The 12,743-nt window shown below is 30.9% G+C and overlaps 1 protein-coding gene across 1 annotated transcript in view; it reads right to left on the bottom strand.

The window, feature by feature from the left end:
• LOC127726588 (tyrosine-protein phosphatase Lar-like) overlaps nt 1–12,227 on the bottom strand; it is a 34,673-nt gene extending 22,446 nt beyond the window's left edge. Inside the window, exons 1-5 of the mRNA XM_052234007.1 lie at nt 12,095–12,227; nt 8,409–8,543; nt 6,432–6,707; nt 2,821–3,096; nt 2,447–2,638 (exon numbers count right to left, since the gene is read on the bottom strand). Of these exons, the coding sequence (XP_052089967.1) occupies nt 2,447–2,638; nt 2,821–3,096; nt 6,432–6,707; nt 8,409–8,543; nt 12,095–12,110 (895 nt within the window). The 5' untranslated portion in view covers nt 12,111–12,227. The remainder of the gene's footprint in view (nt 1–2,446; nt 2,639–2,820; nt 3,097–6,431; nt 6,708–8,408; nt 8,544–12,094) is intronic.
• Nucleotides 12,228–12,743: the final 516 nt, after the last annotated feature.

Raw genomic sequence — 12,743 nt, 5'->3', positions numbered from 1 at the left:
TTCTAGCCAAGTACAAATAAAAGTTATATTTTGAGACAATGTATGGTTGTTGTCTTTCTATTACTTACAATATTTTAGGTACAAACCAGCAATTTAAAACTTGAAGTAGAGGACGTTAAAATTCTGCAAACTTTAATTCTTTATTGACAACATAGATAAAATTCTACGGAAACACTTCATCCATATGTCTCAAAGAAGGCGACATACAGAATATATCAGAAATGTATAAATGGTCAATGTAATTCGTCTGTGCAAATAGTCCATTTCAGGATATAATACATCATTGATTATGATTATGGTTAAAGTGCACATAACCTTCAACAGGTAGACTCTAAACTATCATTCATAGCATTCTTGGTACCGGTATAAAAACAAAGAAAAAACAACAAAACACCAAAGCTTTCAAAATTAATTCTGAATAAATTTTGAGTTAATGTATAGTTAATCTAGTAAATGTATTCAATTCAAATTTTCAATTAGACTTATATATGAATATAAAAGTAAACAAGAGGCTCATGAGAGTCTGATATCGCTCATCTGTAATTTCAGTTTCAGGCATTTAACTTATTTGTCGATATTATTTTGCTGAACAATTTTGTCATTTACATTTTCTCTCTTTCTATAATAATTTTAAAGATAATACATAACCCAAAACTGTGAAATTTCCTAAAAACTATTTCTGGACAGTAACCCAACAATAAGTTATCCCATTGGTCTGAAGATTACTTGACAGATTTAAACCTGTTTAACACTTACATCTATGTCAGTTTTGTTCTTACTGCTCTAGTTTTTGAAATGAAAGCCAAATCTTCATTTGACCTCTATGCTCTATTTTTTGGAACTGCCGCCATGTGTTTAGATATAAGAAGATGTGGTATGAGTGCCAATGAGAATTTTGAATGGATCAAATCCCCGAATACAATCTATAAACTAAATACCCTAACAAACATTCAATTAGTGTTTTTAAGTATTTGGCTAAGTAGTTTCAGAGAAGAAGATTTTTGAAAAAGTAATTAGACTTTCACAAAAATGTAAAAAAAAAACGTTTTAAGGGCAATAACTCCTTAAGGGGTCAATTGACTATTTTGATCATGTTGACTTATTTGTAGATCTTACTTACCTGCACATTTATTGCCATTTATACTTTCTCTCTATCTATTATGATATTAAAGAAAATAACAAAAAACAGTCAAATATAATAAAAATACACTATTTCCAACAGTAACTCAACAATGGGTTGTCGAACTTGTCTGAAAATTTCATAACAGATAGATCATAGCCCATTTATCACTTTAACTCTCTTTCACTTTTGCCCTAACTGCTGTAGTTTTGAGATATAAGCCAAAAACTGCTCTTGTCTCCTATGTTCTATTTTTAGCCATGGCGACCATGTTAAATGATGGATCAAACTTCGGATACACTTTACAAACTAGATACCCTAAGGAACATTCAGTTAAAGTTTGGAAGTATTTGGCCAAGTAGTTTCAGAGAAGAAGATTTTTTGAAAAGGGTAATAGACTTGCACGAAAAAATGTAAAAAATAAACGTTTCAAGGGCAATAACTCCTTAAGGAGTCAATTGACTATTTTGATCATTTAACTTGTTTGTAGATCCTACTTAGCTGAACATTTTTGCCATTTACACTTTCTCTTTATCTATTATAATATAAAGATAATAACCAAAAACAGTAACATTTCATAAAAATAAACTATTTCGGACAGTAACCCTACAATGGGTGGTCGAATTAGTCTGAAAATTTCATATCAGATAGAATTTGACTTATTCATCACTTTAACTCGATGACACTTTTGCTCTAACTGCTATAGTTTTTTGAGATAAAAGCATTTGACCCCTTTGTTCTATTTTTAGCCATAGCGGCCATGTTTGTTAATTGATCAAAACTTCGGATATAATTTATAAACCAGTTACCCTAAGAAACATTCAGTTAAAGTTTAAAAGTATTAGGCCTAGTAGTATCAGAGGAGAAGATTTTTAAATGTTACCAAACATGAAGAACAAATTGTGTAAAATTGTCTTTAAAGGACAATAATTCCTTTTAAAAGGGGTCAATTGACAATTTTGGTGATCTTACTTTTTTGTAGATCTTACCTTGATGAACAATGTTGCTGTTTACAGTTTATCTTTATCTTCAATAATATTCAAGATAATAACCAAAAACTGCAAAATGTCCTCAAAATTACCAGTTTAGTGGCAGCAACCCAACAATGGGTTGTTCGGTTCGTCTGAAAATGTAAGGGCTGATAGATCTTGACCTATTGAACATTTTTACCCCGTGTCAGATTTGCTCTAAATGCTTTAGTTTTTGAGATATAAGGCAAAAACTGGCATAAGCTCAAATTGCCAATAAAGGACCAGGTTAATTTAATTCAATACATTGTTGTCTCATTGGCACTTATACCACATCTTCTTATATCTATGTATATACCGGCAAGAAGAGGTTCAACTTGATATGTAGTTACACTTGTAGATGTATTTATCTGTGGAGGAGCTGAAGCACCATTAGTGTCTATCAGGTAGTACTGGACATCTCCAATTGGTAATAAAGATTCTTGCCACACCAAATCTATACTAGTTGATATTATTTCTGTACAACTTTGTATTATAGGTGGATTTGGTTCTGAAAAAAAGTTATTCTTAAAATAAACATTATCTTTCCTTCTTATATTCTTCTTTGAAAATAGAATAAGTATTTCCAACAAGTGTAATTAAATCCATTGAAGTTACAATTCCCAGTCAAATAACAAGAGGCTCATAAATTTTTTTTTTGTAGTTAAAGGCTTATTAACTGATTCTGCCTACGTGTAATCACAGTTCGAAACTCCTCTGTATATTCAGCACTCTCTAGACTGTTACTATGGGCCTTTACTGTAAGTGTGTATCTGTGTCCATTTTTAGCTACATTACCACCAATCACATATGAAGGAACATTTACTACAGCTGGATTTATAACCAGTTCACTGATAGTTACAGTATAAGACATAACTGTTCCCGTAGACTTCCATCTGATTGTAATTTGCATTTCTGAAGCTGTGAGATCACTGTTGACCAGATCTATGGGTCCTGGTACTGCAGGCTCTATTAGCAAAAGTTATAAAAGGTAAAGTATTAAATCTTTATCCACGAATGTTCTGGTTTTTTTTACTATTCATTCTGTGACAAAAATGTTCACTGGCTTTGGTATTATAATAGTTATAGAATAACTGAAATATTCTACCTTTGATTGCCTAGAGTATTAATCCATTTTTACTAGAATTTGAATCAGGTCAAATTAAAAACGGTGCTAGAAAAAGACATTTTAGAAAGACTTATATTTCAGAGTTATAACAATTTTTGTGCCTTGTTAAATGGAATAATCATCGATATTCTTTCAAAAACTATAACATGCTCCTTGGAGGTTTAACCCATCTGGCAAATTTAATCCTAAATTGCTCAAAAGAAAATAACACATTCGATGACTTTGTTTTCTTCAATGAAAAAAATCAGGATTTTAGGTTACTCTGCTTGCAATAACTAGCTGATGTAAAATTATTATTAGTTAAATTAGTGACAATTAAATTTGAGGTTTCATTAAGCTTCAATCACTCATCTGGTAAAATAAGCCATATTGATATATAAACATAAACATTAAGACCAAGAAATGTTCTAAACATTTTCCATTATTTTTTATTGATCTCCATTTTGCTGTTTACAGTTTCTATGTATCTGTCAATAGTTTCAAAGATACTAGGTTAATAAGGGAGAAATAAAACTTATAAGGGTTCAATATATAAACAAAAACACATAACTGAGATGGTGATAGAGCAGATTTGTTGTGACTTGAGAAAACATTGTCAACCCATTGTATAACACTCTCGGCTATGTTTCATTTTATTTGAATTATAAAGTATTGTTCTGTTATTATTTTCTTTTCAAATTTAAAATCTTACGTCTTTTACCTCTCTTAACCAATCATTGTTTTAACAGTAATAAACTACATTTTTATGTTCATAACAATGTTAGTAATTAGAAAAGACAAAAAAGTTAAGCCAGTTCTATATAATTGATGGGTGACAGTTCTTGAAGAAGACCCATGGTTAAAAGGTAGGACTAAGTCTTTAATATTATTGATATAAAATTCAATTATTGTCTTTCAAATATCTATTAAGATTAAATTCATGTCTTTTGAATTTTTACGTAAAATTTTAAACACTTTTTTTTTTATTGTTCTGCAGGAAATGTAATATTCAAAAAAATGTTCACCCGCTGAGTCATGTGTTAAGTCTAATGTCATCGTCATTTCAACCAATCCCAAGGATGACTGAGATAGAAATATGGTTTCTTGGTCTTCTCACAACCGGCAGTTAAACCCTTGACAAAGTGAGGCATTCGTTTGGTTGTTCGGGATGTATAGATTAGCACCCACTTATGGTCAGAATGGGTACGTGAAATCTGATGCTTCGTGTAGGGAGCATACAACATCCTTTGCACGTTAAGAATCCTTGCAACAACTCTTTGAATGGTCCATAGGTGACCTGTTGCAAGGCTAAATTTCTTTCCCTATGCAATTTACCCTAATTTTCAAGTGGCAGTCCAAATTTCTTGACCTTCATCCCGGTCAACCCCTATTAAAGGATCTACCTATTTAATGTATTGTACATGTGTTCTCATCCTAAATATACATGAAATATTTGACACTGGATGTTAAGCAACCAACAATCAATCAATCATTTTAACCTATCAAACATTGACAAAATTTGACATTTTAAAGAAGTGAAGTATAATAATTCATCAAAATAGTTATATTATCATTTTCGTATATTGCTGTTGATTGTTGCTGTTAAAAAATTGTCTATTAAAGCTTTTAAGATAAAAGGCAAAATTTGTAAAGTTTGTTAAAAAAATGATTTTTTTTAAAGGGAAATTTCTCCAACATAAATGCTGATGATCTTTTGCTGTGTACAGTTACTGTCTATATATAATAGTTTTCATAACAGGCACACTTTTTAAAAGTGGTAAATTTTTCCAAAATAGTAATTTTAGGGCAATAATATCCATAAAAGTCCAGAAAATATCTATACTTGGTAGCAGTTACACGGTAAACTTTTAAATCTACAGGCCCGAAGCTCAATATCTGGAAAATTTAAGTTATATTCTGTTGGCCTGTAGAGATGATTTTTACCAGCTCAAAATTTTACAAGCCTGAGCTGCTGGGCATGTGGTTAAGCGTTCAGACTGTGATTTTTGTAGATCTTATCTTGATCATGTTTTATGTTTACAATTTCTGTCCATCAAATATAGTTTTCAAAATAACAGACACAATTGGAATAGTTCCCCTGAATAAGTCATTTCATAACTTCTTTAAGAGGCCAACTTATGATTTCAGTCATATGAGCTTTTCTGTATATCTTGGATTTTGATCATCTTTGTTAACAGTTTCTATCTATCTATTTTAGTTTTCAAGATAATAGGCGAAACTTAAACATATTCTAAAAATATGAATTCAAGGATAACAACTCCAATAAGAAGTCAATTAATGAAATCAGTCTTTTGGCTTTTAGATTATCATGCATTGCTGATTATCTGATTATCTTGGTCTTTTACAGTTTCTGAATATCTCTTATTGTTTTGAAGATCATTTGCAAAATTCAACAAATATTAAAACTTGTAAGTTAAATGCCATAATTCATGCCATGGGTCAATTGTTATTCAATTCAACCCTGCCTATATTGTTCGGCATGTTCTAAGATATCACTGTTTTAAAGCGTTGCATTCATATACAGTACTTAAACTCCTTTCACCCTAAAGGTTAAATAAAATAAAATGAAAGTGCCCAGACTTTAGTTAAGATATTGCTTTTCTGGTCATTTTTGCAATTCAAAGTTTATTCTTATCATTTTATCATTATAGTTGTCAGTGTAATAGGTAAAAAACCACAAAAATGGTAAACATCGTAATTTAAATGTATAACTCCTAATGAGAGTCATCTGAATTTTTTTTTTTTTAGAAATAGACATCATGTAGATCTATTCATTAACATGCTTGCCATGTCAGATATATTCTAGCCATAAAGATTTACAAGACAACAGACGAAAAAACTTGCATTTGACTCTTATTCATATTCTAAGCCTTGGTTGCTATGTTGGTTAACATGCAGGACCATCAGATATAATTTTCAAACTAGATGCCACAAGGATGATTGTGGCCAGGTTTTATTCCATATATCCATGTAGTTTTAGAGGAGACGATTGTTTAAAAAAAAAAGAAATAATAATTACTGTAAATTAAGAAATTATTGTCAGGTTTTTATTAATGCGAATAATGCGACCGGGTTAATAATGCAATAATTTCTGAAGTTACAGTAATTAAGAAATCAAACACATAAACAAATAAATAAAGGAATCGATACAATGATATCTAAAATCAAAACATACGTGTAGCTTGGTTAACAGGTTGGGGAGAAGTTTTCTGTGCAGTCGGTCTGCTATTAGAGTCTACAGAAATAACAGTAATTGTATACATAACACCTGGTGTTAGACCAGTAACATTCGCCTCCAGCTCTTTCCCAACAGATACTTCTGATGAGGTTCCTCCAACTAAAAATCTGTATTCCTCAACTGCATTTACTGCTTGGGATGCTGTCCATTGTATCACCAAATATGTTTCTGACCTGGTTTTAAGTTGAATGTTGCTTACTTTCAAGTTCTCCACTAGAAAAGAAATATGGATTTAATTGACTTTCAGTTAACTAACATTGATAGTTTTAAAGTTCCCTAAATAAATATGAGATGGCTAGATAGAAGAGTCAAGTGTTTCCTATATATGAATGAAATTTTAATAAGAGTCATATTATTTGCAACTGTATATTTTCCTCTGATACAACAGCCTACTATATATATATTTTTTTTATATAAACGATATACTGAGATACTAGAAAATATTAGACAAAGATTTCACCGTACAATGCAGCAACGTACATAATATTTTTCATTTCCATCGATGTCCATTTATCAATGAAATGCATGTTAAATCATTCAACAACCGAACAACTATCACCATGTTAAATTGTATCTTTAAAAGAGATTTTTGAACAACTTCATATATTTTCATAATCTAACCGAAAAACATATTGATTAGACAAATTGCAAATAGAAAGAGTGACATTTTATTTATTGATATTGACTTCATCATCTAGAATATCAGCTAGTTGTTATTGCAGATCTGCTAGATATTCTCGATGATAAAGTCAGTATCAAAAATAAGATTGCCATTATTCAATGAATCAAATCGATTTATAGTATTACATGTTGCAATCTCTGAATTCATATCCAGAGCACTATGAACAATCTATTAATATTCAAGAGTCAGCATTTCTCAATATTTTCTGCAGAAAAGACTATTTTTATAATCAGAGAAAATGTTCATATTATATGCATTTATCAACAAATTCTACTTTTTATATATATATTTTATACATCATGTACTATATTACAACCTTATATAAAAGCAATAATGAAATGCATTGTTGGACTAAGGAAAGCTATATTTTATAGCCTAGGTAATTGATTAGTCAAGGGCGCATATGGATGGTATTCCTTGTTTTGTCTGTGATAAAGGATGATATTATTACTTATTATGCAGTCACATTAATATCATTTTATTATAAACAACTATATATGTGATATCTTCACCACAGATTTTCTCCTTTGGATAACACCGCAATCATATACAATGTATACTTCATCTGTCATGAAGTTGGCACATATTTAAACATGTAAATATATTATAAAATAATTTTGTTGTGACTGCATGGTCAGTACAAAGGGGCATATATATTGGCTTTTTTTATCAGGAGAAAGCAGTTAACCTAATTTTATTACTTTTCGTATTGCTTTTAGAGATATAAGTTCTTTTTCCTGATTATTTTTGATTTATTATGATTTTAATATGTGGCTCGGTTATCAGACAAAATATGTCAGAGGGAAAAAACCAATGCATTAGTTGAGAATAATTTGACGTCTGTGTGTCAATAAATGTCTATTGTGTTTTACTTAATTAGATTCATTACATTAAAATTTAGTCCCTCATTTTTTAGATTCCTTTAAAAAATAAATGTTTTTCGATTATAAACTCAAAACAATTTTCATACAAACTTGAAGTTTGCCTATAAAATTAATTGAAAAGTACTGGTCCAGATCATGTTTTATTTAATTAGCAATTGTTAGATGGGGGTATTTTTAATTAACACGAGGATTATAATTTATAGAACAAAATGATGTTTATTGAATTGATAATTATAAAATTAAAGGCATGACAAGACTACCCCAGTGGGACAATGGGAGTTTACCGCTCTGCATGCATGCATGATTTCGAAACTTCAAAAACAATAGATATTACTATGAAGAACTTACATGGTTCACATGTTCCTCCAAAGTCAACATTATTGGTGTCATAAAAGCTCAAACTGCACTGGCATTTTGTAGCACATTCTGAATTAGCAACTAGACATTCAATTGCAGCAGAACAGTCTCCTCCTAATGGTTTTTCTGTCATAAAATACAATTGATTCTTCATAATTAAGCAAGGTGTAGTAAAAAAATAACTTAATGCATAATTCATAACAAAATAAAAGAAGAATGTGTCTGAGACATGAATGCCCCGCTCAAGCTTTTCAATTTTTTTTAAGTTATAAAGGCGCATAACTCTAGAACCGTTAATGACATACTGCCAAAATCAAAACTCTGAATGCGAGTTTTTGGTTCTCAGCATTGTGTCTGAGTTTCATAAAATTTGAATGAGAAAAATACAAGTTAGAGTGCGAGACGAAAAAAAATGCAATTGTACAAGTTATAAAGGGACATAACACTAAAACGGTAAAATACTCACTGCCCAAATTCGAACTGTCTGCATATTTTAGTTCTCAGCATTGTGTATAAGCTTCATAGAATTTGGATGAAGAAAACTAAACTTAGAGTGCGGAACTGACGAACGAAAATGAGATGGACGGAAAGAAGGACGGTCAAGGATAACACTTCATGCCACCGTTGCCAACAGCAGTGGCATAACTACAGATATTGTTCATTACTAAATACTTACTATTTGGTTGATTAAATGACAACACAACAAACAGTCCTAAAAAGAGAGCATGGGATGCTGCATGTGTAAAGATAAATGCATTAAATTTATGTCGTATCTTTTATGATAATCATAAGTCATGTCACCAGGGGTCTTAAGTTTACGATAAAAGTTATGACATATCGTAACTTGGGACACTTTCGAAAACATATCTAACGACTATGAGGCTCCAGATTCCTTATTTCAAATACTCATTACTCCTAAAAAGGTCAACTATTAAAAAAAATATGTTGAATGGACATTTTTTGGCCAAAAAATATAAGTTCAAAAGGGCATAACTCCAAGAAAAAAAATTGAATCATAATTTCCTATCGAAATGCACATCTACATAGCATGTTCTTATTATCTACAAAATTTCATAAAGCCAAGATTTAGATGATAACCAAAATGTTTACTGTATCACTAAAGAAAATAAGAGATATTCAAAGTGACAAAACATACTGTAATGGTCCAATAGTGATGCGTTCTGCTCCACTACACGACACTGACACATAACGTGAAGGCAATATCCTAGTTTGTTTTGCTGGGACCTGGCAACCTTTGTAATACTGTAAACCAACTAATTTTCGCGAACGATTTATTTTCGCGACTTTCGCGAGTAGAAAAATAACGCCAATATAAATCGTAGCAAATATGAAAAACTTGGATCTTCCCTGATTAAAATACATCAAGTTATTTTGAAAATCGCGAAATTAAATCGCCGCGAAGTGGTCTAGAAAGGGGTAAAGGCGAAATAAAGTATCCGCGAAAATAAGTTGGTTTACAGTGCAAGTATGCACACTGTAAAATTATATTGCATATTATGAACCCGTCGGAAAATTAAAACGGGACATTTCAATAACTTTTGGCAAATGGCGCAGGGCTCAGTCACAAAGGGATCTCTGCATTGGCTGATGTAATAATTACCACAACAGAAAATGCATCCTCGATAGAAAGTATGTCCTCTATAACTAACAGGAAAATTACTTGTTTTACATGTCATTGATCATGTTGATGTAGCCTGCCAGAAATGGGTATTTGTTTCAGAACAGGAACAACTGTTATCACTCTTACAGACTAGTTGTCCTGGGTATAAACAACTGTTAGCTACACCAAAGGTGCAGTCTTCTCTATTGTTTCCCCCTGTTTATTAGAAACATAACTGTTAGACTTTAAAAAATCTCAACCTATTCAATAGTAACAGAATATTTAGAGTGAAAGAAGACATCAACTTCTTCTATAATACACTGTTAACATAGAGATGTGTCTTGCCTTTTTGTTATTTTGATAATGCAAATGTTGAAATTAAAATAGCAATACTTTAACATGTCAGTTATGCAAAATATTCATAGTCAATGAACCATGACTGAAAGTACAGGGCCAAACAATCTCCATAGAAATGAGATGTGCCAATGCTAATACAACTGCATATCAAATATCATTATATCATTGACTTATCAAAAGTCGTTCCCTTTAAAAAAATCTAAAGATAAACATTAACTTAAAAACTATGTAAAAGTTTCAAAGTCAATGAAACATGATAAGGGGGTGGGGCCATATAATTTCCATTGAAATGATATGACTTCCAATACGTGTGCATACCATATATCGCTGACTGACCATAAGGGGCTTATCATAAACAGATATAATCACCAACTTTAACATGTAAACTACCCAAAACTTTCAAAGTCAAAATCACAAACTAATACATTGTTGACACCCCCACCGCCGACGCCGCCGGAAGCAGCATACCTATGTCTCGTTTTTTGACTCCGTCAAGGCGAGACAAACACAGAACTTTTAGAGTAAGAAGACATCAACGTATTCAATAGTAACAGAATTTTTAGAGGGAAAGAACGCATAACTTATTCCGTAGTAATAGAATATTCAGAGTGTTTCAAGACATCAAATTATTCAATTATAACATAATATTTAGAGTGTAAATAGATATCAACCTATCCAATGGTAACAGAATAGTAAGAGTGTTTAAAGACATCAACTTATTCAAATATTACATAATATTTAGAGTATTAGAAGACATCAACTTATTCTATAGAAAAAGAATTTTTAGAGTGAAAAAAGCATTAACTTATTCCGTAGTAACAAAATATTCAGAGTGTTAGAAGATATCAACTTATCCAATAGTAACAGAATATTTAGAGTGAATGAAAGCATTCACTTATTCAAAAGTAGCAGAATATTCAGAGTGTTAGAAGATATCAACTTATTCAAAACTAACAAAATACTCAGAGTGAAGAGTGAATCAACTTATTCAATAGAAAGAGAATTTTTAGGGTGAAAGAAAGCATTACCTCATTCCATAGAATGATAATGTTTTAAGTGAAAGAAAGCATTAATTTATTCAATAGAAAGAGAATTTTTAGAGTGAAAGAAAGCATTACCTTATTCCATAGAAACAGAATTTTTAGAGTAAAAGAAAGCATTACCTTATTCCATAGAAACATAACTTTAGAGTGTAAGAAAGCATTACCTTATTTAGAAGACACATAATTTTAAGAGTGAAATAAAGCATCACCTTATTCCATTGGAAGAGAATTTTTAGAGTGAAAGAAAGTATTACCTTGTTCAGAAGACACAGAATTTTTAGAATGAAAAAAAGCATTACCTTATTCAAAAGAAACATCATTTTTAGAGTGAAAGGAAGCATTTCCTTATTCAAAAGAAAGAGAATTTTTAGAGTGAAAGAAAGCATTACCTTATTCCATAGAAACAGAATTTTTAGATTGAAAGAAAGTATTACCTTATTCCATAGGAAGATAATTTTTAGAGTGAAAGAAAGCATTACCTTATTCCATAGAATGATAATTTTAGAGTAAAAGAAAGCATTACCTTATTCAAAAGAAACATTATTTTTAAGAGTGCATTGTCTAATTTTCAATACGTTACTCATAACACAATTGTTTTTTTCTAATTCTGGTAGGCATAAGATGTATATGTCTATTATTATTACACTGAAACTTACTTGGTTTACATGTCATTGATGTAGCATCCCAGTAGTGAGTATTTGTATTGAAACAGGAACATTTGTTATCATTCTTACAGACCAGCTGTCCTGTATATAAACAACTGTTAGCTACATTGTCGGTACAGTCTTCTCCATTGTATCCCCCTGTTTATTAGAAACATAATTCTTAGACTGTAAGAAAGCATCGACTTATTCATTCAACAGAATATTCAGAGTGTACAAAGATATCAACTTATTCAATCCCTCCGATTTTTCAAACCCAAATATTAAACATAATATATGGTTTTATTATTTGGTGAAAACTTCCACAATGGGTTTCGTTAGCTCAAACATGACAGATACATTATTATACTTTGGTAAAAGTAAAAATTACTTAAATTCAGTAACTATCCAGTTCACTTTAAAACTCGAATCATTTTAATAACCGACTGTTGTTGCTAACACCTCTTTGATAGAAACGTTTTCTCTATGTTTGTGACATAACTTTTTCATCTACCCTTGCTGTTAAGTATGGGTAGGATTTGTTACCTACGGATAGTATATGCATAATACCGTTGGTACAAAAGATCACCCATGATCATATTTATTCATCACACTATAAAACCAAAGGTACCTATGGTTAACCATAAACCGCTTTATGCGTATA

This window comes from Mytilus californianus, unplaced genomic scaffold (genome assembly GCF_021869535.1).
Source record: "Mytilus californianus isolate M0D057914Y unplaced genomic scaffold, xbMytCali1.0.p SCAF_18, whole genome shotgun sequence".
NCBI lineage: Eukaryota > Metazoa > Mollusca > Bivalvia > Mytilida > Mytilidae > Mytilus > Mytilus californianus.
Note: the sequence above shows the minus strand (reverse complement) of the source record. Positions and strands in the feature narration are given on the sequence as shown.